This window comes from Halichoeres trimaculatus, unplaced genomic scaffold, assembly GCF_033239565.1.
Source record: "Halichoeres trimaculatus isolate MK-OKI-2021-1 unplaced genomic scaffold, fHalTri1.1 fHalTri1_scaffold_5, whole genome shotgun sequence".
Taxonomy (NCBI): domain Eukaryota; kingdom Metazoa; phylum Chordata; class Actinopteri; order Labriformes; family Labridae; genus Halichoeres; species Halichoeres trimaculatus.
The window spans coordinates 8,420,250-8,448,241 of NW_027437183.1; the positions used below are offsets into that span (position 1 = coordinate 8,420,250).

A 27,992-nucleotide genomic window follows, 5' to 3' on the forward strand; every position below is an offset into this window, starting at 1 on the left:
GTGCTCTTATTCTGAAAGTCTTCACCGGATGCGTTTGTTCGTGTCGTGGGCTGGTCCCTCCCTGCAGAGCGGAGGAGAGTGGAGCTGAAGGTCACAGCAGGAGCATCCTCATCCCCGCAAAAACCTCCGTTCTTTAAAAAAATCACCTCGATGATCGACTAACCGATCGGACTCAACGGCTGCACGCGGAGGGCAGCGTCATGATGTAAGGCGGGAGAACAGAGATACAGCTGCTGCATCCCTGCCTGTCTCACTGCTGCCTGCCTGTCTATCTGACTGATTCTCCACCAGCAGCCTCCAGCTCCTCCACCTGTCTCCGTCTCTGCTCCTCCACCTGTCTATCTATTTCTCTCCGCCTGTCCCCCTCTCTGCCTCGCCGTCATGGGGAACCGGGGGATGGAGGACCTCATCCCGCTGGTGAACCGGCTCCAGGATGCCTTCAGCTCGATCGGCCAGAACTCGAGCCTCGACCTGCCGCAGATCGCGGTGGTGGGCGGGCAGAGTGCTGGGAAGAGCTCCGTGCTGGAGAACTTCGTGGGCAAGTAAGTCCACCAGTCTGTCCCTAAACCTGTCCCTCTGTCTGTCTGCATGTCTGTCTGTGTGTCCGGACTGAGCTGGGCCAGACTGTGACTCCTGCCCTCCTGTAGGTCAGTTTAAATCCGCTGTCAGAGGGAGCTGCCCGGCTTACTGCAGGCCTGCTCACCAGCTGAATACATTAAACAGCCTAATTTGATAAACACCCCAGCTGACGAAATTATGAATATAAACAAGCTTGAAGAATATAGATAAAATACAGCTTATAAAACCTGTGATTTCACAGCCAATTAAACAGAATAAGTCCATTTAGAGATTAAAATCCTCTCAAATCTTTACATTGATTGTTTTTATTACTGTTTTTGAGACAGTAACAGCTCTGCAAAACTATCCTGTCCTGCTGCAGAGGTTAGTTAAGTTCATTCAGACTGCAGAGAGGACTGTGTTTCTGAGATCAATTCATTCTCTATGGTTTTAGAAAGTCATTTTGAAAATATCTTATTTTGCATGACGGTTTGTGTACATTAGGGACAACAGACAGGTTACACAGATCTATTAGCACTTTTGAACGGAAACACAAGAAATCACCTGTCATTGGTGACATAAATTTTTAGCATAACACCAAAACATACATGGTCAGAATAAAACAAAGATATTTTGTTTTTTCCACATTCTTTTATTTTTCTATTTGCAAATACCGTGCTGTTATTTGATACTGATGTAAAATAGACATGTTTTTAACCTTGTTGGGAAGCCCTAGGGCCACAAAAACAAAACATGCACACTGACCACGTCATCCTCTTACTGTTGGGGATTTACGGTGTAAAACATTGCCAAATGGCTGACAGTTTGTGGATTGGACTAAATCTAAATTATCTAGTCGCACTACACGGCTGTTGTTTTTGTAAACACAGGATAAAATGATGCTAAAAGATGGCAGCAGCAGCAGTAGCCATGATGAATCCATGGTGGTATCACTGCAGATTGTGAAGTCAAGGCTGATGTGTCCTCTGGTGAATATGTTCAAGTACATCTCTGTCACAATGCAGCAACTGACAGGTTTCACTTTGGACCACTAATTTAATTATAAAGGCTCAAATACCCTGAGTGTTTCTGTTCTCACTTTAAAGAGCAGCAGCTTAATGTGCTGTGTCAATCAGGACACACGGAGGCTATGCTACATTAGCTTAACTGTGGCAGAGAGACCAATTTGGACCCAAGAAAAACCAAGGACGGATTCAAGACGGCGGATTCCCCGTCTGCAAAACATGCCGTTAAAAAGCTGTGACTGAAAGGTCAGAGGCATCAAAATTGATGCAGCATCTGCAGTATCACCACCCAACACAACATAAACAAGTCAAGGCAGTTCATATAGCTGAGTGATGATACACAAGCAGCGAGTCCCTGAATGAAATATTGAGTAAGAAAGAAATTCAGGCACAATTAGTGGTGTAGTTTAAAAAGCTGTTGACTTTTAGGGCAAAAAGTATAAAGCTTTAATGTCTGTGGATGATACATTTGTAAATAACCTTTTTTAGTTCTTCTTTCCATATGTGTACAAAGGCAGAATCAGGGGATGCCTGAAACCTAATAAGCAGATCTGATTGGCTATTTGACTTGACGGAGGAGGGACTTGAATTAAAATCAATTATTTGGGTTCTGTTTCAGGGGGCTGATGCTAGCTTCTCCAGATTTCAAAGTGGTAGATTCCCTTTTTTTAAAGAAATTTTAAAGAAAAGATTTGGAAAAAATATCCCATAACAAGTAAATTATATTTTATAAGACCACTCATTTTGAGGATTTTTTTATTTTTTTTAACGTTTTATGTTAAATGTGAAAGTTGATATAATCAGTAGCATAACCATCATTTTCCAATGTTTACCATACCTGCCCACCCCGAAAAAGTCAGTTCCTGGTTTCTCCACTCCTGTCTGTATATTTAAATTAATAAAGATATAATATTGTAGGTGAAATGATGTGCTGTAAAACACTGAGATTACAACAATAACTTCTACACTTTTTGCATTGCCCAAAAGAGATTTTTTCAATTTTAGCTTGCCATGTTTTGAAAACAAAAAGGCAGCAAAAAATCATAAAAACTTGATTAGACATTATCCATTAAGTATGAATTAAAACTGTGTTTATTACTCAGGCTATAACTGCATCATAAAAATCTCTCCCCATTGTGTTTAAGTTGTTTAAAAAACATCAACAAATACATTTAAAAATAAATGAAAACTGTAAATGAATTTTAATCGTGCTTTTTTCAGCATGTGAAGAGTCACTCAAATTCTTAGTCATTTTGGGTGTTATGTAACTTCCAACCATATTTAATTTTTTTCAGTTTAATTATAAAAAAACTTAAAGGAAAGGAAGATGAGCTCTTTTCTGTTCCTCATTAAAGATAATTCACACACATGCTCACAAAGCTGTGTGAGATTTCATGAAGTATGTCAAACTTAAGGCTGGGGAAGAAAAACAGGTTTTAATTTAAAACTACTTTCTTTAACTGTTTTAATTTTGGGGGTTTTAGTGCAGGTAAGACCTCTGTATGTAGTTTATGTTGGAGGAAAAATGACTCTTAGTGTGACTCCGTGTTATGTAAAGGAGCTCCATCACGCTACATTTTCTGATGATTTACCACATGATAAATTAATTCAGTTATTCATCACCACTCTGAAGCAGCCAGACTCGTGGCAGCCGTAACACAGCTCTGGTGTTGGCAAAGACCTGAACTGTCTCTGGAGGCAGTACAGTACAACCATCTGTGTTGACTGCTGGTAAAATAAACGCTGGGATCTAAACTCTGCGTAAACAGGTTCAACGGGGGTCACAATCAATCTTAGTTTCATGTTTTCCAGTATGTTTGATGTGTACAGGTATCTTGTTGTCTGTCACAGATATCTGACCTGAATGAGTCTCTGAATGATTCAGAACCTGGTGTGGAGCTCAGCTGTGCTTGTTTGAACATCCAGACTGAAGCTGGAGTGTTGTGCTCTCTGTTGTTGCTGTCAGGCTTCATGTAGTCTGCGCTCTCCGGTTGTGGAGGGGCTTGTTGAGTCTGACGAAAGCTGCTAGCACAAACAAAAGTGTCCTAAAATAAAATGCTGAAGTGTTCCAACTCCAAGCCAGCTTTATTTAAAAGCATCTCTTCCACAAAAATGCAGCTCAGGAAGCTTTGAATGAGAACAAACTGACTAAAAATACAGACACTAAAAACGACAGATCAGATTTCAAAGATGCAGACAGTACAATAATGAAAACAATAATCCATCAGAAAATTAACAGGAGAACTATAATGTTGGGTTAATTTCTCTAATTAAAGTTGAGGATATTGAGTTTGAATATAATCTCACTGGGTGATATATAAAAAAATAATCCATTGCACAGTTTTTATAATTAGAAAAAGAGAAGCTTCCTGTTTAACGCTGCGGGAAAACCTTTATTTGGGTGTCTGTTTGGATTGATTTGCTTTTGGGACCAGCCTCTCACGGCCTTTTCAAGCACTACAGTCTTTGGCACATCTGCTCTGGCTTCATTTGCAGCAGAGGTTAGCTCCTCATTTCCCCCACAGTCTGAAAACATGAAGGATATCTGGTGACTTGAACTTGCCTGTAGGTGTCCGTCCCTATGTGTCAGCTCTGCGTTTCACTGGCAGCGTGTCCGGTTTTATATCCCTGCTCGCCTTCTGTCAGCTGGGAAATTTTCCAGCCATTAGTAGGTCGGTTAAACAATGAATGGATTCTCGTTTCTCTAGAACTACAAATATGTATTTATTATGTGCAAGAATTGCAGTATTCAGTGTAAATGAAGTTTTGTGCAAACCCACTCATGACATGTGAGTCACGCCTCAGCTTTAGTCAGTTGACAGCCTGCTGATTTGATCATTCCCTGTCAGTAAACCAGCAATCACAGCACATTCACGTTTTCACATTTGCATAACAAGGCAGACCATTTAAATTAGACTCTTTTTACTCTCATCCCCAATGCTCCTCATTTACTTATTTATGAGTAGACTATCAGGGCTGAACCTAACTGTCTATAAATGGTTAAATGTATGACCAAACTGTTCCCCACTTAAACTTTCATGAACAAAATCCTCCCAGTTTTATATTCTTTTGGCCACAAATTTTATTTTTGGTTCAGTTTTAGGTGATAAGAGTCATCAAATATCACATACTGAACATCAAGCAGCAGACAAACACTCGTAGATTATTTTATGGAGCATAGAGACATGTTTTATCCCTTAGAAGTTGATTTAGACCAGAAAGAAGGCTGAAAATAATGCTTAAATATACAAGAATATTTGGCTTTCAGGAAAACACACAGCTAACCGTTAGTCATTATGTGCCTCAAAAACTGCTAGTTACTAATTGCGAAGAAAGTTTCCTTGGCTTAAGCAGCCAGTCTCAAGTGGACAGTGAAGGAACTGCATTTTTTTTTTTTTTGCACTTTTAGTACATCTATAGTGAGGCTAAAATCAACCCTTACCTCAAAGTTTTTGATCAGATTTTGAGACAACAAACTTCAATAACGCTCTGATCCAAGGAGGAAATCTCATACTAATATAATCGTGATATTATATTTACTGGAAAAAATTCATGGGGACCAAGAAAGTGCCCTGAAGAACCCCACAGGCTGTTACAGAAATGTCAGATTTTGTGAAAACAAACTTCAGTAATGCTCTAATAATCCAAAGAGAAAGTCTCATACTGATAAAATAGTGATATAATATTTGAGCGAAAACTCATGAGGACCAAGAGACGCGCCCTGAGGAACCCCGCAGGCTATCACGGAACTGTCAGATTTTGTGAAAACAAACTTCAGTAATGCTCTGATCAAAGGAGAAAATCTCATACTGATCTAACAGTGATGTAATATTCAAGTGAAAACTCATGAGGACCAAGAGACATGCCCTGAGGAACCCCGCAGGCTATTACAGAAATTTTTAAGAATGGAGAAGAAGTTATCCAGTTTTCAGTAAATAAGCATCATCTGATTTGGGTTTACAGGTCGTACATTGAATTTTATATTTCCCACAAGTCCCAAAAGTCCTGGGCTGACATTTTTTTGTCTTGTGCACACAATATAATGTTTTACCTTTCTTGAAAACTGTAACCCAGCAAACACAAATCTGTACAACTACAGAATTGTTTAATATTGAATTTTGAATAAGCAGCACTTTGACCAAGAAGAAGGCATACCTTAATATTTTAAGGGAAGCTATATACATCTGAATACAGAAGGCATTTATGTTACCAACAAAACACCAGAGCAACCATAAAATACTTCATTGTATTCACACATTAGAACAAAATGAAATAATTTGCTTGCTAAAAATGACTGAATAAGACAAATAAAGGCATTTCATAGTGAGTGGAATCGTTAGCACAGCTGCATCTGCTAAGGTTGACAACCTTACACTCAGTGAATCAATTGGATGTTTAATGATTTGGATGTGATGGAGTCAATTCCTGTTAAAATGTGATCTATGCCCTCTTAAATATTTCAAAATACTGCAAGACTGAGACGTTGATGTATGATAAACACAAATGTATATATGAGGTCTCCACATCCTGCAGAAAGCTGACGCCTCATTGGCTGAATATTTTTATCTTCCTCCTCAGCCTGAGGACGAGGAATCTCTCTCTCCCTGTATCCCTACTCTAATTGGCCGATCTTGGTCACATGACTCAGCCAGGCTGGAGCAGCATTGCATGATAATAACAGCGTGATGTGCGTAAATGTGTGTGAAATGTGTGAGCGTGTATGTGCGAGCTGACTGCAGTGGAGTCAGACACTGCAGCCATCACTACACACACACACACACACACACACACACACACACACACACTCACACACACACAGAGGATGTCGTGACGACGTTCTCCTCGAGCTGTTCTGAAGGATTCACATCACATACACTGCTAACATTATGCACATTGTCCATACTGTTGTTATGTAACGTTCAGAGAAACATGCTTTAATCCTGTGTTATTAGCTCATATATAGCTTACAGGCTAAAGTAATATGATATAATCTGATTACATGGATATTATTTCATTTGAGAATCAGTTTTATCAGCAAGTATATGATTACACAGAGGCAGCTGGATGATTTTAAAGCTCTATACAGACGTCGCAACCAATATACAATCAACCACAACATTTCCATAAAGACACACTTTAATGAACGTAAAAACAATGACGGTCGTCGACATAAATATGAATGTTTTTCTCTCCTCTTTCCTCCTCACCTCTTTTCATCTCTCCTTCTTCTCCTCACTTGTCCTTTTCTTCTTTTCCTCACCTCACTTATCTCCTTCTCCCCCCTCTAATTTCCTTTGTTTGTGTCCTTCTCCTCTCCTCTAATCTCCTCTGTTCTCTTTCCTCCTTTCTCTTTTTCCCCCTCCTGCCTTCTCGTCAATTATGCCATCCATCTATCCCTCTCCTCCTCTTCTCCTCCTTTCTGTGCCATCTTCTTTCCCTCCTTCCACCCCCCCTCTGCTCCATTTTCTTCATCTCCATCTCCTCTCTTTACCTTTCCTAATCTACCTTCCCTCCTTCCTCCTTTTCCCTTTTTTCTCATCCTCTTTTCCTCCCTTTTTCGTATCCTCCTCTGCTCCTCACTTTCTCTTATTTCCTCTCTGCTCCTCTTCTTTATTCTATCCTCTCTTCTTCTTACCTCCTACTCTTCCTTGTATCCCCATCTTGCTTCTTTACCTTCTCCTCTCCTTCCTATCTCCTTCTCTTTTTTCCTTCTTCTTCTGCTCATCCTCCTCTCCCCTTTTATCCCTTATTCTCATCCTTCCTTCTTCTCTTTCTCATCTTTATTTCTCCTCTCCTCTCTTCCTCCTCTTCATCTCTTCTCTGTTATCCTTTTTACCTCCCACCTTTTTTCTTTTTTTGGTCAATTCCCCCTTTCTATTTCTGTTTTTCCTTCTTTCCTTTTCACCTCTCCTTGTCTCTTCCTCCTCTTTTTTCCTCATCATTTCTCTCCTCTTCATCCTCTCCTCTTTCTCCTCTCTCAGGGACTTCCTTCCTCGTGGCTCTGGCATCGTGACTCGTCGCCCCCTGGTGCTGCAGCTCATCAACTGTCCGACAGGTGAGAGTGAAGACAAACAGTCTGATGATGACAACTTCCTGTCACATGTGACCCTGATCATGTGATTGATCACTGATCTGATGTATCGTTCGCACAGAGTACGCAGAGTTCCTGCACTGTAAAGGGAAGAAGTTCACAGAATTTGATGAAGTTCGTAAAGAGATCGAAGATGAAACTGATCGAGTCACGGGGGCGAACAAAGGGATCAGTCCGGTCCCCATAAACCTGCGAGTCTACTCACCACACGGTAAAACACATCATTTTCCTCTGACACAGAGTATTTTACTGCTGTATTCCACTTCATGAATCGTATAACCTTGTGTATCTGGTGTTTTTAGCCGCATTCAGTTTATTGCACGACAGTAAAAAGCTGGTGGGACTCACAGACATATTTCAATGTTAAATTCATATTTGGTAAAACACCTGAAAGTCTGGTGCTGCTGCTGTGATTGGATAATCCTTTCCAGTGAGGTTGATCCTCTGTGTTTGTTTGTGTCAGTGTTGAACCTGACTCTGGTGGATCTTCCCGGGATGACGAAGGTGCCAGTTGGGGACCAACCGGCCGACATCGAGCACCAGATTAAAGAAATGCTCATGCAGTTTGTCACCAAGGAAAACTGCCTCCTATTGGCTGTTTCTCCTGCCAACTCTGACCTCGCCAACTCTGATGCCCTGAAGATCGCCAAGGAGGTTGACCCACAAGGTGAGAGTCTGCTTGAGGAGAGGCCTCTCACGTATCAGGGCTCATCTTTTACCTGATTTAAGTTTTCTAAATGTGTGTGTTCAGGTCTGAGGACCATCGGTGTGATAACCAAACTGGATCTGATGGACGAAGGAACTGATGCCAGAGACATTTTGGAGAACAAACTGCTGCCACTTCGCAGAGGTACAGACACACTTCTGCACAACAAAAAAACTGTAGTTCTCTCGTGTGTGTTACAAAACATTTCTTTAGACACCTCAGTGTATTCATTTGACTATTTTTGTAAGTTAAGATTGACTTTGTGGCACTTTTTTCAACCAGTGTGACATTTTTAAGGTATTGGAACAAACTAAGAAAAAAGAAAATAATGTTGGGGTTGTATAAAGAAATAGATAGATGAAAAAATAAATAAGAGAAATACAGAGATCCAGACAGCCAATCACAAATGATTTGTTCTTGTGGAGAGATGAAAGAGTTTGAAAACCTTTCCCCCCCAGAGATAAAAGGATTAAAGTCTTAGTTCAAGCTGTTTTCTCAAGTCTGCAAAAGTCAGACTTGGAACAAAAAACAAAGTGTTAAAACGCAGAAGAGGAGCCTGAATATTTCTCCAACACTTCACCAAAATACTTCAGTGGTAACAGATGAGTCAGGAGTCTCAGAGGATTGAGTCTGGTGAAAATGAGTTAACTGATATCCTTCCAACAACAGCAGCGAAAGTTGGCTTCAGAATCCAATAGGGTGGCAGAGCTTTAAACATTTAGTCTAACAAATAGGAAATTAGTGACCTCAGAGCAACACTATCACCCATCTCATTTAAACTGAACATTCCTTGAATAAACCCAGTATAACTCCTGTTGACAATATTTTGATGATATTGAACAAAAAATACTGTATGAATAGTTATCTACCAAGAGGACATCTAAGAACAACAGTTCTTGTTTATTTTCAAAGTGCTTCATACATCTCTGTTAAACATTGCCCAACAATACTCCATGGTAACTAAGCAGTTACAGTGTTTCCCCTACCATTGCAAAGTGGCCCGCCCCCCCACTGGAAGTGGAGTTAATTTTATTTTCTCATATGGCACCAGATCACAGCAGAAGTGATTAAAAGTTACCGCTCTTAGAAATCAGGTCTATACCTTGTTTTTTTTAAAATGTAACAGTCTAAATAGCCTTATGTTATTCATCTAATTTACATGACGGGATGTCAATTGTACATTGTTGGGTTCACATTTCTCCTTGCGCTGTTTCGTGCACTGTGAAGTCCCACCACAGCGCATTCATAGACACACAAACACGTGTGCACATTTACACACACAGACAGGATCATTCCATATAGCGGACAGAGAGCTGGAAAACCACCACAAGAAACGTCTCCTAGCGCCTTCTGTGTGAAGATACAAAACTCGCAGGGACCACATCTCGCTTTTAAATCATCCACTAAAACGGGAGACTCCTGCATGTTGCCTCCGTGTGGGACTATGTAGTGTTTTGGTTTCCACTAAGTCACGTGATTGAACCTTGTCTGCTGATTAGCTTCTGAGGCAAGCATTCAAAGAATGAGGACTTTCAAGCGCCTATCCTTTGCCATCTATACATCTTCTGTTTATTTGTTTGAAACAGTAATACTCGATACTGGATAATGTAAAATTACACATCGTTAAAGCAATATTTTGGACAACATTGTATGCGATATATATCGCCAACCCCCAAGTTAAACCTCCTTAAATGTTCAAGAACTTTGAGAATTTTTTTTCATGGATTTTCTGACTTAATTTTCTACAAATCTCAGACACATGACAGTCTAATGGCCCGTACACCTTGGAATACCGGAATTTCACACAAAAAATATTAGCTAACAAACAGGATCTGGTACAATATTTAGCTTGTTTTTGCTACAACTGAAGCTTACAGTTTAGTTGAACTGCAGGGAGCTGAAAGTAATCCACATAATGTCGAAGTTAAAATCAGCTGTTTAGAAAAGATATGAAAAATAGATGTCAAATTATATAGGACCCAATGCCCTGAGGAACACCACAGGTCAGATTAAAAACACAGCTCTGGCAGGTCAAAACCACATGTTGCTGCATAGGAATTCAAAGTATAGTATTCTGACTCCTTGGTGTATTCACTGAAAATATAACAGACTCTGGATTGTATCAGGTTACATCGGGGTGGTCAACCGCAGCCAGAAGGACATCGACGGGAAGAAAGACATCAACGCGGCTCTGCAGGCAGAGAGGAAGTTCTTCCTTTCACACCCGTCATACCGTCACCTGGCTGATCGCATGGGCACTGCCTATCTGCAAAAAGTCCTCAATCAGGTACACAGATGGACACACAGGATTGTTCTCCATTTAATAATTCAGAGTACACCTGTTTGGGTTGGAGTGAAACGTAGCCACGGTAACGCAGCGTGTCTCTGTTGCATCCAGCAACTGACCAACCACATCCGGGAGACGTTGCCAGGGTTACGCAGCAAACTGCAGAGTCAGCTGCTGGCCATCGAGAAGGAAGTAGAGGAGTACAAAAACTTCAGACCAGACGACCCGGGACGCAAGACCAAGGCCCTGCTGCAGTCAGTGCTCCAAATGATCAATAACTACACACTGATGCCAACTAAATATCTACACCCAACAGGCCATGTTTTCTTACATGTATGTATTTTGTGTGTGTGTGTGTGTGTGTGTGTGTGTGTGTGTGTGTGTGTGTGTGTGTGTGTGTGTGTGTGTGTCAGGATGGTGCAGCAGTTTGCAGTGGACTTTGAGAAGCGGATCGAAGGATCTGGGGATCAGGTGGACACCTATGAGTTGTCTGGAGGAGCAAAGATCAACCGGATCTTCCACGAGCGCTTCCCCTTCGAGCTGGTCAAGGTAACACACATCACCTGTTGTGACAGGGAGTTACTGTCATAGCTCGATGTGTTTACATGAGTGTGTTAAAGCTTGTATCTGTGTGTACACACAGTTGGAGAGTGATGAGAAGACTCTACGGAAAGAGATCAGCTATGCCATCAAGAACATTCATGGAATCAGGTAAGTGCTAATCCATGCTCGAACCACATGTGTGCACAGAGTTGTGTGTGTTTCAGGTCCTTTGTGTGACTGTTTTTTTTTTTTAACCTGTGCTCTCTGTGCAGGACCGGTTTGTTCACACCAGACATGGCGTTTGAGACGATCGTGAAGCGTCTGATTGCTCAGATCAAAGAGCCGTGTCAGAAGTGTGTGGACATGGTGATCAGTGAGCTGGTCAACACTGTGAGGCAGTGCACACAGAAGGTAACAATTCTATTCAGTCAGTCAATACATTTATTTCCAGAGCTGCAATTCAAAAGAAATTTTTACCAGACATTGGTATTTACTCAAATAATTCACACAAGAAAGGAACTTCCAATTAGTGCAAACCAACATCAGCTGGGCTAGAGCAAATTGATGATCCTATAAAAAAGGTCATTTTTTCACCAAGCAGTTAAATACGACACACCCATGATGGGTAAAGGCAAAGAGCTTCCTGAAGACATTCACAACCTGATTGATGCTCAGCATCAGAATGGAACTGGTTACAGACTTATATCAAAGCACCTGAATATTCCAGTCAGCACCGTTGGGGCCATTATTCTCCAATGGAAGAAGCACCACCTTACCAACAACAGGCCACGCACAGGAGCTTCTTGCAAGATTTCTGACCAGGGAGTCAGAAAGATAGTTAGAAGATTACTCAACGAGCCAAGGACCACCCTGAAAGTGCTCCAGAAAGACTTGGAGGCAGCAGGTACAATTGTTACAGAGAAAACAATGCACTCCACTGCCGTGGTCTCTATAGACACTCAGCCCCCAAGACTCCATTCCTCAAGAAAAGGCATGTTGAAGCTGGTTTAAAGATTGCTAAACAGCATCTTGACAAGCCTGTAGAATACTGGGAGAATGTTGTCTGGTCAGATGAGACCAAAATTTAACTTTTCGGCTGTCATACTACATACCATGTTTGGAGGAGAACTGGCACTGCACATCAGCCAAAAAACACTACACCGACAGTGAAGTTTGGAGGTGGAAGCATCATGGCATGGGGTTGTTTCTCATCTCATGGTGTTGGCAAACTTCATATAATTGGCGGAGCAATGAATGGAGCCATGTATGGGGAAATTCTTGATATGAATCTGCTGCCATCCACCAGGATGATGAAGATGAGACGTGGCTGGACCTTCCAGCAGTACAATGATCCAAAGCACATGGCAAAGTTGACTCTCAAATGGTTTAAAAAAAGAAAATCAATCTGTTAGAATGGCCTAGTCAATCACCTGACTTAAATCCAACTGAACATTTGTGGAAAGAACTACAGAAAAGGGTTCACCAGAGGACACCAAAGAATATTCAAGATTTAAAGACAATCTGTGCAGAGGAATGGGCCAAAATCACACCTGAGCAGTGTGGGCCATTAGTTAAAACATACAAGAAGCTTCTGGAAGCTGTCATTGCAAACAAAGGCTTCTCCAGATGAGTCTCAGTTAGCGTGTTCAATGCTTATTTCCTGTGTTATCGTACTTAATTCCACATAATCATTATTTACGGACCTGAACCTTGTGATTTATTTTCATGTGTAGATTATTTGAGTTAATACCAATGTCTGGAAGAAATTTTGTTTGAATTGCACCTTTGAAATAAATGGGATGAGAAAAAAGTTGATAATCAATACTTATTTTCCCCACTGCAAGTCTTTAAGAAAAGCAGCTACCACGCTGTGGTTTCCTCTGCTACAGCTCCTGACTGTTATACACAAGGGCTGTGATCCCAGACTGCATTAACTAGAAATTATCTTCTAGGTGAAGGTACTTAAGGTGACAGTCTTGCCCACTTTCTTTCCATCATAGACCCAGACTTTGCCCTCAAACAGACCATCAGTGGGCAGGAGCAGGAACTTTGCCTCACTGTGACACCAGGTCATTCACTGTAGTGTTTCTAACTGTTGACCACGCAGATGACGTCAGAATGCTATCAGACCCAAAGTAACAAGGGCAAGAAATTCTTCCAAAGTGGAGACAGTGTGATAAGGTCAGTCTCAGCGAAATGCCAAGAAAATGTAGGTCATTACCTACAACATCCTCCCAGACCATCCACATCTAAAGACAACAGGAGGTACGGCCCTGAAAGGTCAGAGACTTTAAATATCTCGGGTCATGGATTAGCTCGTCCAGGCAGGACATCAAAGTGGGGAGAGCTTTGAACACCGTGCGTCAGTGTGTGGGAGTCCACCCGACCCCTCCTGGGTCTGCTCACCTGCATGGATCCGAAATCTGGACCACAAAGCCCCTTTTGCAGAAGTTCCTGTATAGATTCTACACAAAAACCAACCAGGATCTGTAGCTTGTGCCAGAATGGAGAGCTGTATGAGAGTGGGAAAATCTCTTCCTGCAGACTGAGGCTGGCTAGTCATTGTTTGAGACACCAGGCGCTCCAAGACAGCTGCCAGGGTCAATAAATGGACACTGACTGCAACAATGTCCTTTGTTATCATATGTGGAGGATCTCAAGCTGGCCAGAAAGAACAGAGCTGATCATCGATTTCTTCCACATTCAGCTTTTACTTTTGGTTTTCATTTACATAAATGTCTGATTCACTTCCTCACCGCCTGTGTTTCCACCCCTCAGCTGGCTCAGTACCCAATGCTCCGAGAGGAGATGGAGAGAATCGTCACTCAGCATATCAGAGACCGAGAGAGCCGCACCAAAGACCAGGTCTGTCTGAAAAACCTGTCATATGAAGCTCTTTATATCCAGTAATTTGAGGAAAGATGCTTCAGAACTTGCCTCAGAATAACAACTCTATTTCTCTTTAGTATTTGAGTAATCCAGTGATACTTGTCTCTACATCCATAGGTCTTCCTTGGTTTCCTCATAAATGTCAAATTGTAGTCTTAGCCAAGAATTAAAGACTGCAAAGATTATGTTTGAGACACAGAAGAAAGAGCTAAGAAAGAGAAGGGCATCCACTTCACGGTAATAGAGGAGCATACTGTGTAAAGTTATAATTACTGAGTCTAGAAAGGTCAGGATTATTACTGGATTAGTCTTGTTTCCCAGCCCCTTTCTTTAAATGACTTTCTTTCTTTCTTTCTTTCTTTCTTTCTTTCTTTCTTTCTTTCTTTCTTTCTTTCTTTCTTTCTTTCTTTCTGTCTTCAGGTGATGCTGCTGATTGACATAGAGTTGTCCTACATCAACACAAACCATGATGACTTCATTGGCTTTGCAAAGTAAGAAACATCGAACACACTGAAGTCTTGTCACTGCTTTAGTTTAACCAAGAAAAATGATTTGCCCACTCCCTTAAACCTCTTTTTATGGTTTATAAATGAACATTATGGTTGTTGTGTTCTCTTAAAGCAGTGATTCCCAAACTTTTTCTGCAGGTCCCCCCTTTTTGAAGATAAGAATATAAAATAAAAAGAGCTTTATTTTTTGTTAAAGCTGTAGCCTGTTGATATGTAATTTTAATACAAAAAAAACAAAAACAAAATAAATGTCATTTATTCTAGTGTGGGCTCATAAAAATTCATGCATCCTTGCATTAGTCAGTGCCCTGGTCGGGGCACCCCAGTCTAAAAAGTCTGGACCTGCCCCTGCTTGTCAGAGCGTTCCTCGTTGCAGGTTCATTATTTTGCTCTGCTCATCAGCAGATGGATTTACGCTGAATGGAGGGTTCAGTTTGTGGGATAGAGAGAGTTACAGAGAAAGACGGGACTCAACTTTCCCCGGAGTAAAAGTCAAACACCTTCTCAAGCATTTATGTCCAAGCAGCGCTGCTCTGGTTGGTCGCCTGTCTCCCTCCTATCTACCTCCCTGCAGTCTATGTTCACAAATCATCCATCCATATCACCAAAAAGAGGGGATTTTCTTCGGTAGACTGGGGACGTTCTGAGAAAAACTGATGCATATTTCTCCACTATCTAAATCCAACAATGATTAGAGTAATTTCTTTGAAGAGAAGTAGGTTTTACATGTGTCAATCATAACATTAATAATCTGCAAGTGAACCTAAAAGGGTCCCAGCTTCGCAAATGTTTCAGTCAAAGATCTTAAAATGCTGAAAAGTGGCAGATAGAAAACAGAGAACTGAAGGAATTGAGATTAAAAACCTCTTTTTCAAGGGAGACCTGGCCAAGACAGGCAGCAGCAAAAACACCAAAGTCACAGAGAGGAAGTACAAAAGAGACTAAGCACAAAACAAGAAAATGGATTAAAACCACGTTCTAGGAAACAACTGTTTAAACAACAGAGCTAAAACACTGACATTTTATAGAACCAGTCTCCTTGTCATTCATTTCAGATTAGAAAAGGTTTAAGTACTTAAGTCATTTTGCAGCACGTTCCAAGATAAGGGTGCAGTGCACCCAAAGGCCCTTATACCAGTTTCTGTCAGAGCATTTGGGGCAGAAGCGTAAGGAGTTCCTGAGAACTCCGAGTACTGTCTGGTACTTTTATAAACACATAAATAGTAAAGCAGCAGACCAAGAACTTCCTTATAGATAAAAGCGTACCAATGTGTGAGCCTCCAGGCTGCCAAAGCAGGCATTGCTCATTACTGTGAGAAAACACCTCAGGTTAAAGTAGGGCTCATGAGTCTGAGACACCAAAATCTTGGCAGTTACAAGCTGATAAGTTTATAATTTTGATCTGATCTTAAAACCTGAACCTCTCCCTCAATGTTTTGTTTCAGTGCTCAGCAGAAGAGCAGCCAGGCGAGCAAGAAGAAAGCAGCAGGAAACCAGGTGAGTCTCTGCTGGAGACAATGGATAAACTGTATAATGAGAGGATTATTTTATCATCATGTTCCTCTTTTCTTCTAACTCTTTCTCACCATCCCTCTCTGTGCTGCTGTTTCCGTGGCAACCAGGACGAGATCATGGTGAGTGGTTTAAAGTGTGTGCGTGTTTGTGTTGGCGTGTAATAATTGCCAATTGTGAGGGGAGTTTTTACAGAGCGCCAAGGGAGTGATTTTACTGAATGTACTGCAGTAGTTTCTAACAGTTTAAATCCATGAAGCCAACACTTCTCTTCCTGCACGTGTGTGTGCGCGCGTGTGTTTGCATTTGTGCAGGTGATCCGCAAAGGCTGGCTGACCATCAACAACATCGGCATCATGAAGGGAGGAGCCAAAGAGTACTGGTTTGTCCTGACCGCTGAGACACTCTCCTGGTACAAAGATGATGAGGTAACACACACACACACACACACACACACACACAAAACAACACAATGAGGTGATAGTTCACTCACCTACCTGTCTGAACACACCTCACTGTATGTTTGTTGTTGTTGTTGTCGCCCCCTGCAGGAGAAGGAGAAGAAGTACATGCTGCCAGTTGACAACCTGAAACTCAAAGACATTGAGAAGAGCTTCATGTCCAGCAAACACATCTTCGCCCTGTTCAACACTGAACACAGGTGTGTGTGTTTCTGTGTTTCTGTGTGTGTGTGTGTGTGTGTGTGTGTGTGTTTGGGTTAAAATCATCAGTGTGTCTTCCAGGGGATCAGTTATTTATCATGCAGCACTTTTGCTATCACATAGCCTTCCTTTTTTTTATTGTCACCGGGCGGTTTGGTAGAAGGAAGAGGTGTTAAGCGCAGAATTGTAGACAAACGTTAAGAAGTGTGATTAAACACAGCCATCCCCTGGCTTCACTGACTACCAAGGAGCTGCTGCTGTTATTTCTCAGTTTCCTTTTCGACATCTAATCAGATCAAACTGAATGTTTCAGGAACGTGTACAAAGATTACCGTCAGCTGGAGCTGGCCAGTGAGTCTCAGGAAGAGGTGGACAGCTGGAAGGCGTCCTTCCTACGAGCTGGAGTGTACCCTGAACGCAGCGTGGTATATATCATTACTGAAACGACATTACTGCACTCTCACTGCAGGATTCCTACATTATTTTCAATTTTGTAATTACGTTTTCAGTATGATCACGTTACAGAGCTATACCTTAGTTATAACCACATTACCACTGCATTATGACTGATTTCCAGTGATATGTTTTCTGTGATACTAATAACCTATATCTACTACTAATACGTTTAATGCTTATTAACTTATGACAACCCAATATTATTTTTTTCCGTATTTATTCTCTTTTTTTCTTTTTCCTCCTGCAGGACAAAGAGAAGGTGAGTGTTGTTTGATTTACTGAAAGGTGTTTTTAGCCATCTGTCCCAGTTAGAGCCAATGGGTAACAATGTGTGTTAGCATCAAGGTTATAATAGTTTTGGATTTGTCATTACAGTTTAGTTTTAATTAGTTTTAGAGCAGGCATTCTAGTTTTTATTTAGTTTTGATTTTTGCAACAAGGTTTAGTTTTAGTTTAGTTTCGGTTTAGTTTTAGTTTTTTCATACCTTATTAACAAGGTGCAGGATTCAAAAAGGTCAGAGTAAATATTTTGTAATACAGTTTATTTTCAAGTCCAACATAGTGCTCACTGCTCAGTCAATGCTGATACTGAACTGTTGGCTGCTGCTTTAAAACAAGAAAATGATATAAATTTAATATAAAAAATATAAACATAAATTACATAAAAATAATATAAACTTAAATTATATAAAACAATAAAATATGAGCTTTCATAATTAGAAACTTGGACTCTGTAACAATTAAAGTCAGACTCACATGAACTTAAACAATTACAGATGCTCTGATTCATTGCTCCACTATGTTTCGTCGCAGCACAGTGCACAGCCAGTCAGTGCAGTAAACAAGCACGTCCCAGTATGTCACTATGATGGTGCCATACGGCACTGACAACTGCCGAAAACTGTCGTAAAATTGGTTGGGAAAATGTGTCGGATTGATTTAAATCCTAAAAGCTATTATTATTGTCAGAAACGATAACAAAGATCATTTTGTCTATAATTTTGGTTCGTTTCAGTTAGTTTTGTGAGCACAAGATACAGTTTTAGTTTACTTATCGTTTTTGTTTTCTTTTCTAGTTTTTATTAGTGTGAGTTAATTGCAATGTATTGTAAATTTTAGTTTTCATTTTTAGTTTTGTTTTAGTTAACTATTTTAACCTTGGTTAGCATATGGTATCTATGTCAGTGTGTATTGCTGGTAATTTTCAACCATATTTGTGCAGACGGAGACGGAGGAGGCGAGTGGAGACGGGCAGATCCACAGCATGGATCCTCAGCTGGAGCGACAGGTGGAGATCGTCAGGAACCTGGTGGACTCTTACCTGTCCATCATCCACCGCACAGTCAGGGACCTCATCCCCAAGACCGTCATGCACCTAATGGTCAACAATGTAAGGGACAGTCACACAGGCACACGCAGGCACACACACAGGAAGTCATAACCAGTCATAAAACCTCCTCCTCTGTCTTTTTCAGACCAAGGAGTTTATCCATTCTGACCTGCTGGCTCATCTTTACTCCTGTGGAGACCAAAACAGCCTGATGGAGGAGTCCCAGGAACAGGTGAGGAGGCAGACAACATGGACTGACAGAAAGAGGGGAATGCTGACAAGTAAAGATTTTCAATTTAAGTTATAATGGGCCTTGATATCTTCAAAAAGACTGTCAAGATGCCCCAGATCTAAGCGTGCCTTGCTCTGGTCTGAATCACGGTTGAATTTGCTACATGGGTTAACAATTATTTCAAGTTTGGTCTGTGTTCACATGAAACGTATACAAGCAGACAACATGTGATATGACTCATTGGTTCAGAGCTCCTGAATCTTCTCAGAGGATGACCCCCCCCTCCGTTTCTCTCCCTCAGGCTCAGCACCGTGATGAAATGCTGAAGATGTACCACGCTCTGCGAGAGGGCCTCAACATCATCGGTGACATCAGCACCTCCACCATCACCACAGCAATGCCTCCACCTGTGGATGACTCCTGGCTACAGGTGACGGGGATGCCATCAGGACGCAGGTAAAGCAGGGACAGGTCAGTTGGTATGTACATCCAAACTGAAGGACCAGCATGACTCAGTCTCTCTGCTGGACTCTCTGTAGGTCTCCCATGTCCAGTCCAACCCCTAACCGCCGAGCTCCTCCTGGACCTCCTCGTCCAGGCGGTCGTGCTGCCCCATCTCGTCCCGCGGTGTCACCAGACCCTGGACCCCCACCCTCTGTCCCCTCCCGACCCAATAGAGCACCCCCTCCAGGAGTTCCTAGGTAAAACACACAGGTAACACACACAGCATCCATACAAAGTGATCAAACGGAACACCAGTAGACTGGAGGTTTGGTGCTGCAGTAACATCTATGATTGATCTTAAATTTATTTAAACATGTTTGGTCTCGAAAATCGTTTTTTACAGGAAGACAAATTAGATATTTCCAGCCCCAAACCACCCTGTGTATCTGCAACATATCACCTAAGTGAATAAGCTGGATTAACATGATAAAGGTAGCATGTTAGCAACACCACATTCAGAACTGGTGAGCAGCAGACAATTGGACTCGAGTCATAGAGACTCGACTGGAGTTGCAAATTTGACGACTTACAACTCGACTGGACTTGAGGGTAAAAAACTTGAGACTTGACTTGACTTCAAAAACAATGACTTCAGACTCGACTCGACTTGAGACAAGCTGAGTCAAAGAACTCATAGCATATTTACCATGCTCTAGCTTCACACTTTTGTTGATTGATTGACTGATTGATTGGAGACAGGTGTGTAGCGAGATCACAAGCCCGCAAGCAGCCAGTGGGGACACACAACACAGAGCGGTTGTTAGCTAATAATGGCGATTGCCCCCAGGCCTGTAGCCAGTTCTGCTGCTCCAAAAGTAGAGCAGTTTGCGTTTAAAAACTTCCACTCGAATAGAAAAAGGAGGAACACGCAATACAAGATTTGCAACGGTAAAATAAACAGAAAAGAGGGAACAACGTCCAACTTTATCCGCCATTGAAAGACTGCACATGAAGCCAAGGAAGTGAAACCAAGCTAACACACTAGAAGTGTGTGAGAATGTGCGTGTGTGTGTTGGTGATATGTTCGTGTTTTGAACATTGTTGCTAATAGTAAGACAAACAATTTCACTCACCACTGTCGTGAACGTTGATATGGGGTAGCCTATAGCTGCGTTTCAACCAAGCAGACCAGTTCAGTTCGTCTAGGTACGGCATGCATTTTTTGGCGTTTCCACCCGGGACAGATCCCCAAATAACAGAGACGAGGTGTCCCACTTTTTGGGACCCCTTTGTATGGGTGCCGGACTGAACCAATCTGCTCTCTGAAGGTTGAGCTACAAGACCGCATGTTGTTGATTGGTCAGAAGAATCGTCACTTATCCTGACAGTGGCTCCATTTCTCCTGGTGGCACACAGACTTCTCTGAAACAAAGCTTGATTGCACTTTGTATCAAAGAGACACAGGCCAATCACAGAGAGGACGAAATGCTGCATGTATTCCATCTGTGCTCTTTGTTTAGTGTGTTGCATTTTTCTTCTTCGTTGGATTTATTAGCCGTGTAAACTGTGTCGCATCTGTATTAACAGATGCGGCTTTCGGCATCCGGCTTACACGCCGCCTACCACAAGAGGGCACAGTTTTGCTGTGGAAACGCAAACGGGATCAGGCTTAACAGTACCAAACCATGCCAAACCGTACTGGACCAAACCGGACTGCTCATTGGAAACGCAGCTTATGTGACTGCATAAATAATATCCATCCATGATCGCAAGCCCCCATCTTCCAACACTTCACCACTCACACATAACAAACATCCAGTCGTGACTCGTCAGTAGAGTAAATAACTCCCACGCAAAACCTTTATTCCTTCTCATTTGAGTTTTTTCCTCTAGCTATGGTTTCATTTAGTCCACTCTGTTATTCTTTTGGAACGGGGATAAAGGACCCTATGCCTGCAAAACAAGTGCACATGGCCAGGCACTATAGGCAGCTAAATTTGTGCCTGGTGATAAATGGCATATTAATATATAAGTATACCTCTCCATTATAATATTAAACTATATGCTTTAATCCATGCAGAGTTGCAGACTAATCTGCATGTTTGTTTGTTTTTTGACATTTACTTTAGGACTGTTTACTTGTGACTTGGGTCGACTTGACTTGACAACCTTTGTGACTTGACTTGACTTGACTTACCCACAACAAAAAAGCCTGAGACTTGCTTGACACTTGGACCAAATGACCTGCTACTCGTTTGGGACTCTGATCGGAGGGACTTGTACAATTGTCTGGTAATCAGATTTCAAATTTTCTGACTCAGATCAGGAAAAAAACTATAAAATAATTACCAACGTCATCAAGACTCCATCCAACTTTTATTTAAGGTCAACTGTTTACATCTCCAACAGTATTATCAATGAAAACTCCTGTACTCCAGTGTGACTTGAATGCAGCATGTGGTGTAAGATGCTTAAAGGTGATTGAATCTATGGGATAAAAACTCAATGGTGTCCTCTTTGGCTCAGCACACCAGCTCTGAGCTTTGGCTATCATTGACTTTTGTCAGAGACAGAAATTCAAGTGTAAAGTTTCCAAGCAGATAATCTCAGTTAAACTCTGCTGTGTTTGAAAAGTAGAAAACTTGCTAAAATTTGGAGGAGGAATAACACTTATAAAAGGACCAAAGCTGACGACTGTGTTGTGTTTTCTACCAAACTGGACGCCACTCAGAGTTTTATCAGAGGTCATTGAAGGTGAAAAGTTGTTCTAGGAAGAGTTTCTACTTTGCTGGTGCTGTAGAACGAAACCCGCGATCCACAAACAACCTGCACAGACATGGAAAAGAAAGACTGGTCTTTCTTTCTTCTTCTCTCTGCTCATTCTTCTCCTATTCATTGCAATCAACCTGGGGCCATGTCTGTCTGTCTGTCTCTGTGTCTACCTGTTTGCCTTTGTCTGCTGTTTTTTTTCCTGCGTCTTCCAGCCTAGAACTGTCCATATACCTGTCTGTATCTCCTACTGTCTGCCTGTCTCTTTAACTGTCTCTCTGCCTACCTGTCTGTCTTCTCATTGTCATCCTTTCCTTCTGTCTTCTTCTCGACCTGCCTGTCTGTGTTTAACCATCTCTCTAGCTGCCACTCTGTCTGGGTACCTGCCGGCTTGTCTGTGTGTCCACCTGTCTGTCTGCGTCCGTCAATCTGTCTGTTTGTGAGATCCTGTTCTAACAGTACCTTTTAAGGATAAACAGGAAGCTCTCAGGTGTGTGAGTGACAGAGCAGGTGGCCACGCCCCCTGCCCCCTCCCATATTGACCATATATGGTTATTTTTTCAGAATCTCTATCAGTGACCAGTGAGGAGTTCACCAATGGTACGTCAGCTGTCTGTGTGATGTCACTGTCTCTCATGAGCGCTGTTTGTGCCTCATCTTCCAATCAGATTGCTGTCCTCGCCATGTGACCCCGCCCACTCCCTCAGCATTATAATTAGCTGTGTAACTGACAGCTCCATCGCTCTTTTACTGATTGTCTGTCTCTGTCTGTCTCTCTCTGTTTGTCTGTTGTTTTTATTTGTTTTGTGTGTGTGTGTGTGTGTGTGTGTCGTCTCCAGTCGGAGGGCTCCTGCATCTCCATCCCGACCCTCCAGACCAGACTCTGACTCCTTCCTCTAAAACGCACACACACACTCTAAATACACACACACATGCGCTAAACCTGAAACACGCTCAGGTTTCCTCAGATATGAGAATCCAGCTTCTTTTGGTTCATGCTCACAGATTTCTCATATGTTGTTACAGACACTCACAAAATCTCACCAGAACCATCTCCTGCAGGCTCCACTCACGTCTTAATGGTGTAGTTATGTCACTGGGTGCAGTCACCAGTTTTTACTGGTTACTAAAAATGTCAACCAATTCAACTTGTACATACTGATCTCAAGACGGAACCAATAATCTCATCTGGTTTTAACTGGTTGTAGTTTTGCATGAATTTTTTTTTCCTGGTTAGCACATGTTACCAATGATACTACCTATTTTAGAAATGTTCCTACTGGTTCCAGCTGGTTCTAACATATAGCTGATCGGAGATGGTTCCTTCCTATTTCAGCTAATTTCAAGTGGTTCCTTGGATCTTGTTAATTCTTCAAGGCTCCATTTCATGAAATATTTGGCTACCAGATGCTGGTTTTAAGGATTTTAAAGCCAATTGGTTCCAAAAAGTATGTCCACTTATACCTAGCTAGTTCTTAGTAGCTTTGATTCATTCCAGTCAGCTTCGGTTGCTTTACTATCCCACAAAATGTAACTGGTTCCAACTGGCTCCAGTAAGCTTTAACTTGTTGCTGTTAGATCCAGCTGGTTCACACAGGATTTCACCTGTAAAGCAAGGCTGGTGCTGGTTTTACCATTATCCATCTGGGTTGATACCTACTACAGGTTTAACATGCAGTACATGTGTTTGCTCAGGTTACTTTGTATCATTATATTATAAGTTCTGTTAACCACACAGGTGGTCACAGACAGGTGTGGGTAGAGGTTGTCAAAGTCCCGCCCTCTTTCTGGACTGTTCATTAGGTATCTCACCTTCATTTAAAAGTGTTCTGGCTTTAAGGTTAAAGCATCAGTTTCACTTTAAAGAACACTGACATTTTTGTGTCTCCTGCGTCCGCACAAACTATGCAGGCTTGCACATCTGTGTGAAACTATATGATATTAGTAATTGCTTGTAAATACTGAGAAAAACTAAATGAAATGACCCTTAGAGATAGAGATTGTGTTAGTCTTCCTATGTGGTATACAGCAGCCATCTTCTTCACTGGGAAATGGATGGAAATCATCCACTGAGAGACACAGCACAAAGGCAGGATGGTTTAAGTTTGTCTAATGTGAAGACTTCAGGTGTGCTGACCGATGCAAAGAGCCAGCAAAGCTGGACTCTTGTCAGCTGCAGAGCTATAGTCCTTTAAGCAGATGTGGATCAGTTCTTTACCGAAGGAACTGCAGCATCTGCTGATTTTAAGGCACATTAAGTAAAGTGTCATCAGCAAAGACATGTAAATATTTGTTAATATTACAGAATCTGTACTATTCTATGAACCCTATTGTACCCCTTCTACTCCTTTTAACCCTCCTTTCCATACCCTATTCTTGTGCATCTTTCTGTATACTCTCCTGTGAGGCCATATCTTTTTTACTGCATCTATCTCTGCTGTCTTAATTGACCCATCGACTTTCCTGTACCCTCCCCTTTTAAACCCTGCTATCCTTTATCCTCATCTGTACCCTGTTCTACTTGACTGTGTCATACCTTAACCCACAGTACCCATTTAAAATGCTACATTAAGCTTTTTTTGTAACTAACTACGCTACCCTAGACCGTACTGCACCACAACATATTCTATTGTACCATGCTCCACTCTCCTCCACTCTGCTTCACCTAACTTTACATTCCCCTACACTCTTATTACCCCGGTTGTACTCTATCCTATTCTCCCTATCTATTCTTTGTTTTCCAGATGTTTTACTTTTCCTAACTATACTTACCTGGTCTTACATTGATCCTAACATGTTCTGACTGGTTTGAATCAGTTTTGAGTTATCCTAACGTTGATGGTTGGTTTCTATCACTGGACTGGTTCCCACCTGCTATAACTGGTTCCCGCAGGTACCAGCAGCATGGTGTCTTAATGAATTACCCTTTCATCCTTGCAACCCTCCTGCCTTTTTGTTTTTCTGTTAATTCACGGTTGTTCTCCTCTTTTCTTTTCTCTTTGTTCATGTTCGTTCATGTCGTTCTTCCCCAGTCGTCCCAATAAAGGTAGCCCCGCCCATGGAGAGAGCCCCCAGTCTTCTATTGAGGGTTAACCTGAACCGAGTGTGTTTGTGTCTCTACTGAACTGTTCTACTGTTCTCTACTGATGCTGTGTTACTGTGAACCTTACTAGTAATAATGATAAAAAATTATATTGATTATCAGCACATTATGACTATATAGCAAATGATCAGCAAAACACTACTGCAATATTGAGTGTATAGATATGTTGTCCTGCTCTCTGTCCACTGTAAGGAGTGTGAGACGGGGCAGCTGCGTGTCTGTCTGCCTCCTCACGCTGTCCCTCATATCACATCAAAATGACAGAAACATGATTTATCAGCTACTATCAGGGTTATAACATACTGTAGAAGACTCCAGCCATGCTGTGGAAGTGAGGATATTCACTCTGCTCTGGGATCAGACCTGACTGCAAACTGGCAGCTAGTTAGAAACTTTTCTAGCTGCATCAACTCCTGGAAAAGAATATATTTTTTTCTATTATCCTTTATTTTTCTTTCTTGTGTGAAGCTGAAAGGATCTTCTTATTTATGCTGAAATGTTGCAGCTATTCTTTACAGTGTAAAGTTTACAAATTGTTTTTATCCTGTGTATTTATTGATCTATTTATTTATTTATTTATTTATAATCTACTGTTCTGGTTGACATGGCATTATTCTCTGTATGTAGGATATTATCCTGTTCACTTAATCTTATCCATCGTAAATACCAAGTGTTGACAGCTTGTATCCATCTGATCCAATGGTCTTAGAATCTAATATATCAGGGGTGGCCAACCAATTAGGGACCAAGAGCCACAAAAATTACTGTAATACCACAAAGAGCCACAGAATCAATATTTCTATCTATCTATCTATCTCTCTATCTATCTATCTATCTATCTATCTATCTATCTATCTATCTATCTATCTATCTATCTATCTATCTATCTATCTATCTATCTATCTATCTCTCTATCTATCTATCTATCTATCTATCTATCTATCTATCTATCTATCTATCTATCTATCTATCTATCTATCTATCTATCTGTGAGTACACGAACGACTGAGAGGAGCACATGTAGAGAAAAGAAATTGAAACTTAAGTATCGATCTCATCACCCTAGTATTGATCAGTACTGATCTCAACGTTGGCATCAATTTATCGGTTTTATGAGTGGACTGAAGAGCCGCACACCAAAAGACAGAGAGCCACAAGTTGGCCACCCCTGTAATATACTCTGCTTTAAGCCTGTCCTCTAAATTTTGTCACTTTATGCCAAGGTCAGACGGCACAGTCTTTGGTACCAGTGTGTTAGACGACATCTGCTACCAAGACGTTAAAGTTATAAAGAATGTCCTGCTAGCTTTATGCTAATGCTTACAAAAGCACATGCTTAAGAACACGTGCTATTTCTCCCCTTTTTCAGTCTCAACAGACTTTTCTCCAGTTTTACTATCAACTTTTTCCACTTTGCCATTGTATTTACATTTCGGAAGATCTGGGTCGTTTGGCATCCAAGTTGAGGCTTTGATTGACGTACACATCATGACGTTAAAACAATTTTACCCTCTGTCTTTACTCGTACTTAAAACATGTAGTCTGACCTTGGCATAAATCTGACTTTCCCTGGTCCAAAGTGGTTCCAACTGGATCAAACAGGTTCCAACCAGTATGGACAGATTCAAATACAATCAGCCTGGTCTTACTGGTTCAATCCCAGAAAGCTTGATTTCAAATGGTGCCAACTGGTTGTAATTGGGTGCTACTACCACTTGTTTAGACTTGTTTTGAAGTTAGCCAATCAACCACCAATTCATAAAGGAGTGTTTTACGCCGCACTTGAGTGTATGTTGGATTTAACTGATTGAATTCCATTTGATGATATCAGACACATTAGCTCACAGCTGGATAATTTTTGACAGCAAACTTTAAAAAATGATCAGGAAACATTAGAATGAAGTGAGCTACTATCATGAATCGTGACAGTAGATGTCCATGGTTTCCAAAGTGTTTCTTCTGTACCTTCTTCTGTTTGTGAAAATGTTACATGTTCTGAACTGGAGCTTTATTTATTTATTTATGAGTACTTTCGAAAGCTGCTAATGGAGGTCTGATGAATGGCTCCAGGAGGTGACATTGTTGTAAAGGGAATTTCTTGCAGTCTGACCTGCAGGTTTGATAAGTCTTAATGTTCCTCAGAGACACACCAGCTGTTAGATTTTACTGTTTGACTGTACTTGATGAATCGACTGATAAACAACAGACTGTACGACTCTGATCTAAAACTGCTGATCTATTTATTCAACCTGTGTACGTGTATAATGTTTATGATGTAGTGATTATGTCAAGTTAGCCGAGCTCTGGGCTGCGTTCAACGCCACACATGCTCCACTGAGTTGGCAGAGCGTGTTTGTAGCTGTGAAGTGTCTTCATGCGTTCAGATTACCGTCAGCATGGTCGTGATTCTCTGATTTCGAGTAGACATATTTCTGAATGTTTTGTAATAAACAGTGAAGTGTTGCACATGTTGCTCTGCAGCAGCAGCAGTGTGTTGAACGCAGCCCGGCCTTACACCAACACACACGCGCACACACACACATGCACACACACCTGTGATCGTGGGTAGTTCACTCTGTATGATATCAATATAAATGTAATGTTTACAGAATATATGAAGATAATAATGAACCATATATATGCCAGGAACATATATATAGATCTATTCAACTGAAATATGCAGCGGCCCAGACTGTAGTGTATATGTGTGTATTAGTGTGTATGTATGTGTGTAGTTTTGTTGTGTATCTTAGTGTTAATGTGATCAGGGCCAACAGAGAAGTGTTAACATGAATAAAGTTTGAGTGAATGATGAAGACAAATGTTTCTGATCTCCTCTTTTCAGACCAAACTTTTACCTTTTCAGATTTCATGAA

General features: G+C 41.3%; 1 protein-coding gene across 6 annotated transcripts; it reads left to right on the forward strand.

Annotated features, from left to right (window-relative positions):
- Positions 1 to 43: 43 nt before the first annotated feature.
- On the forward strand, positions 44 to 27,929 carry LOC141789931 (dynamin-1-like). Of its 6 annotated transcripts, none has more exons than XM_074669501.1 (24): positions 44 to 542; positions 7,565 to 7,638; positions 7,736 to 7,885; positions 8,138 to 8,341; positions 8,426 to 8,524; positions 10,507 to 10,667; positions 10,779 to 10,921; positions 11,081 to 11,216; positions 11,311 to 11,378; positions 11,483 to 11,621; positions 13,989 to 14,075; positions 14,520 to 14,590; positions 16,054 to 16,105; positions 16,231 to 16,242; positions 16,435 to 16,548; positions 16,672 to 16,781; positions 17,096 to 17,207; positions 17,486 to 17,497; positions 18,461 to 18,628; positions 18,714 to 18,800; positions 19,102 to 19,256; positions 19,340 to 19,514; positions 22,578 to 22,613; positions 22,853 to 27,929. In XM_074669501.1, exons 1-22 carry the CDS (start codon positions 382 to 384, stop codon positions 19,503 to 19,505), a joined length of 2,481 nt encoding a protein of 826 aa, XP_074525602.1. In that variant the 5' UTR covers positions 44 to 381; the 3' UTR covers positions 19,506 to 19,514; positions 22,578 to 22,613; positions 22,853 to 27,929. The 6 variants fall into 6 exon arrangements, with proteins under 6 accessions (XP_074525602.1, XP_074525603.1, XP_074525601.1 ...); XM_074669502.1 differs by having other exon boundaries at positions 25,046 to 27,929; XM_074669500.1 differs by having other exon boundaries at positions 19,340 to 19,501.
- Positions 27,930 to 27,992: the final 63 nt, after the last annotated feature.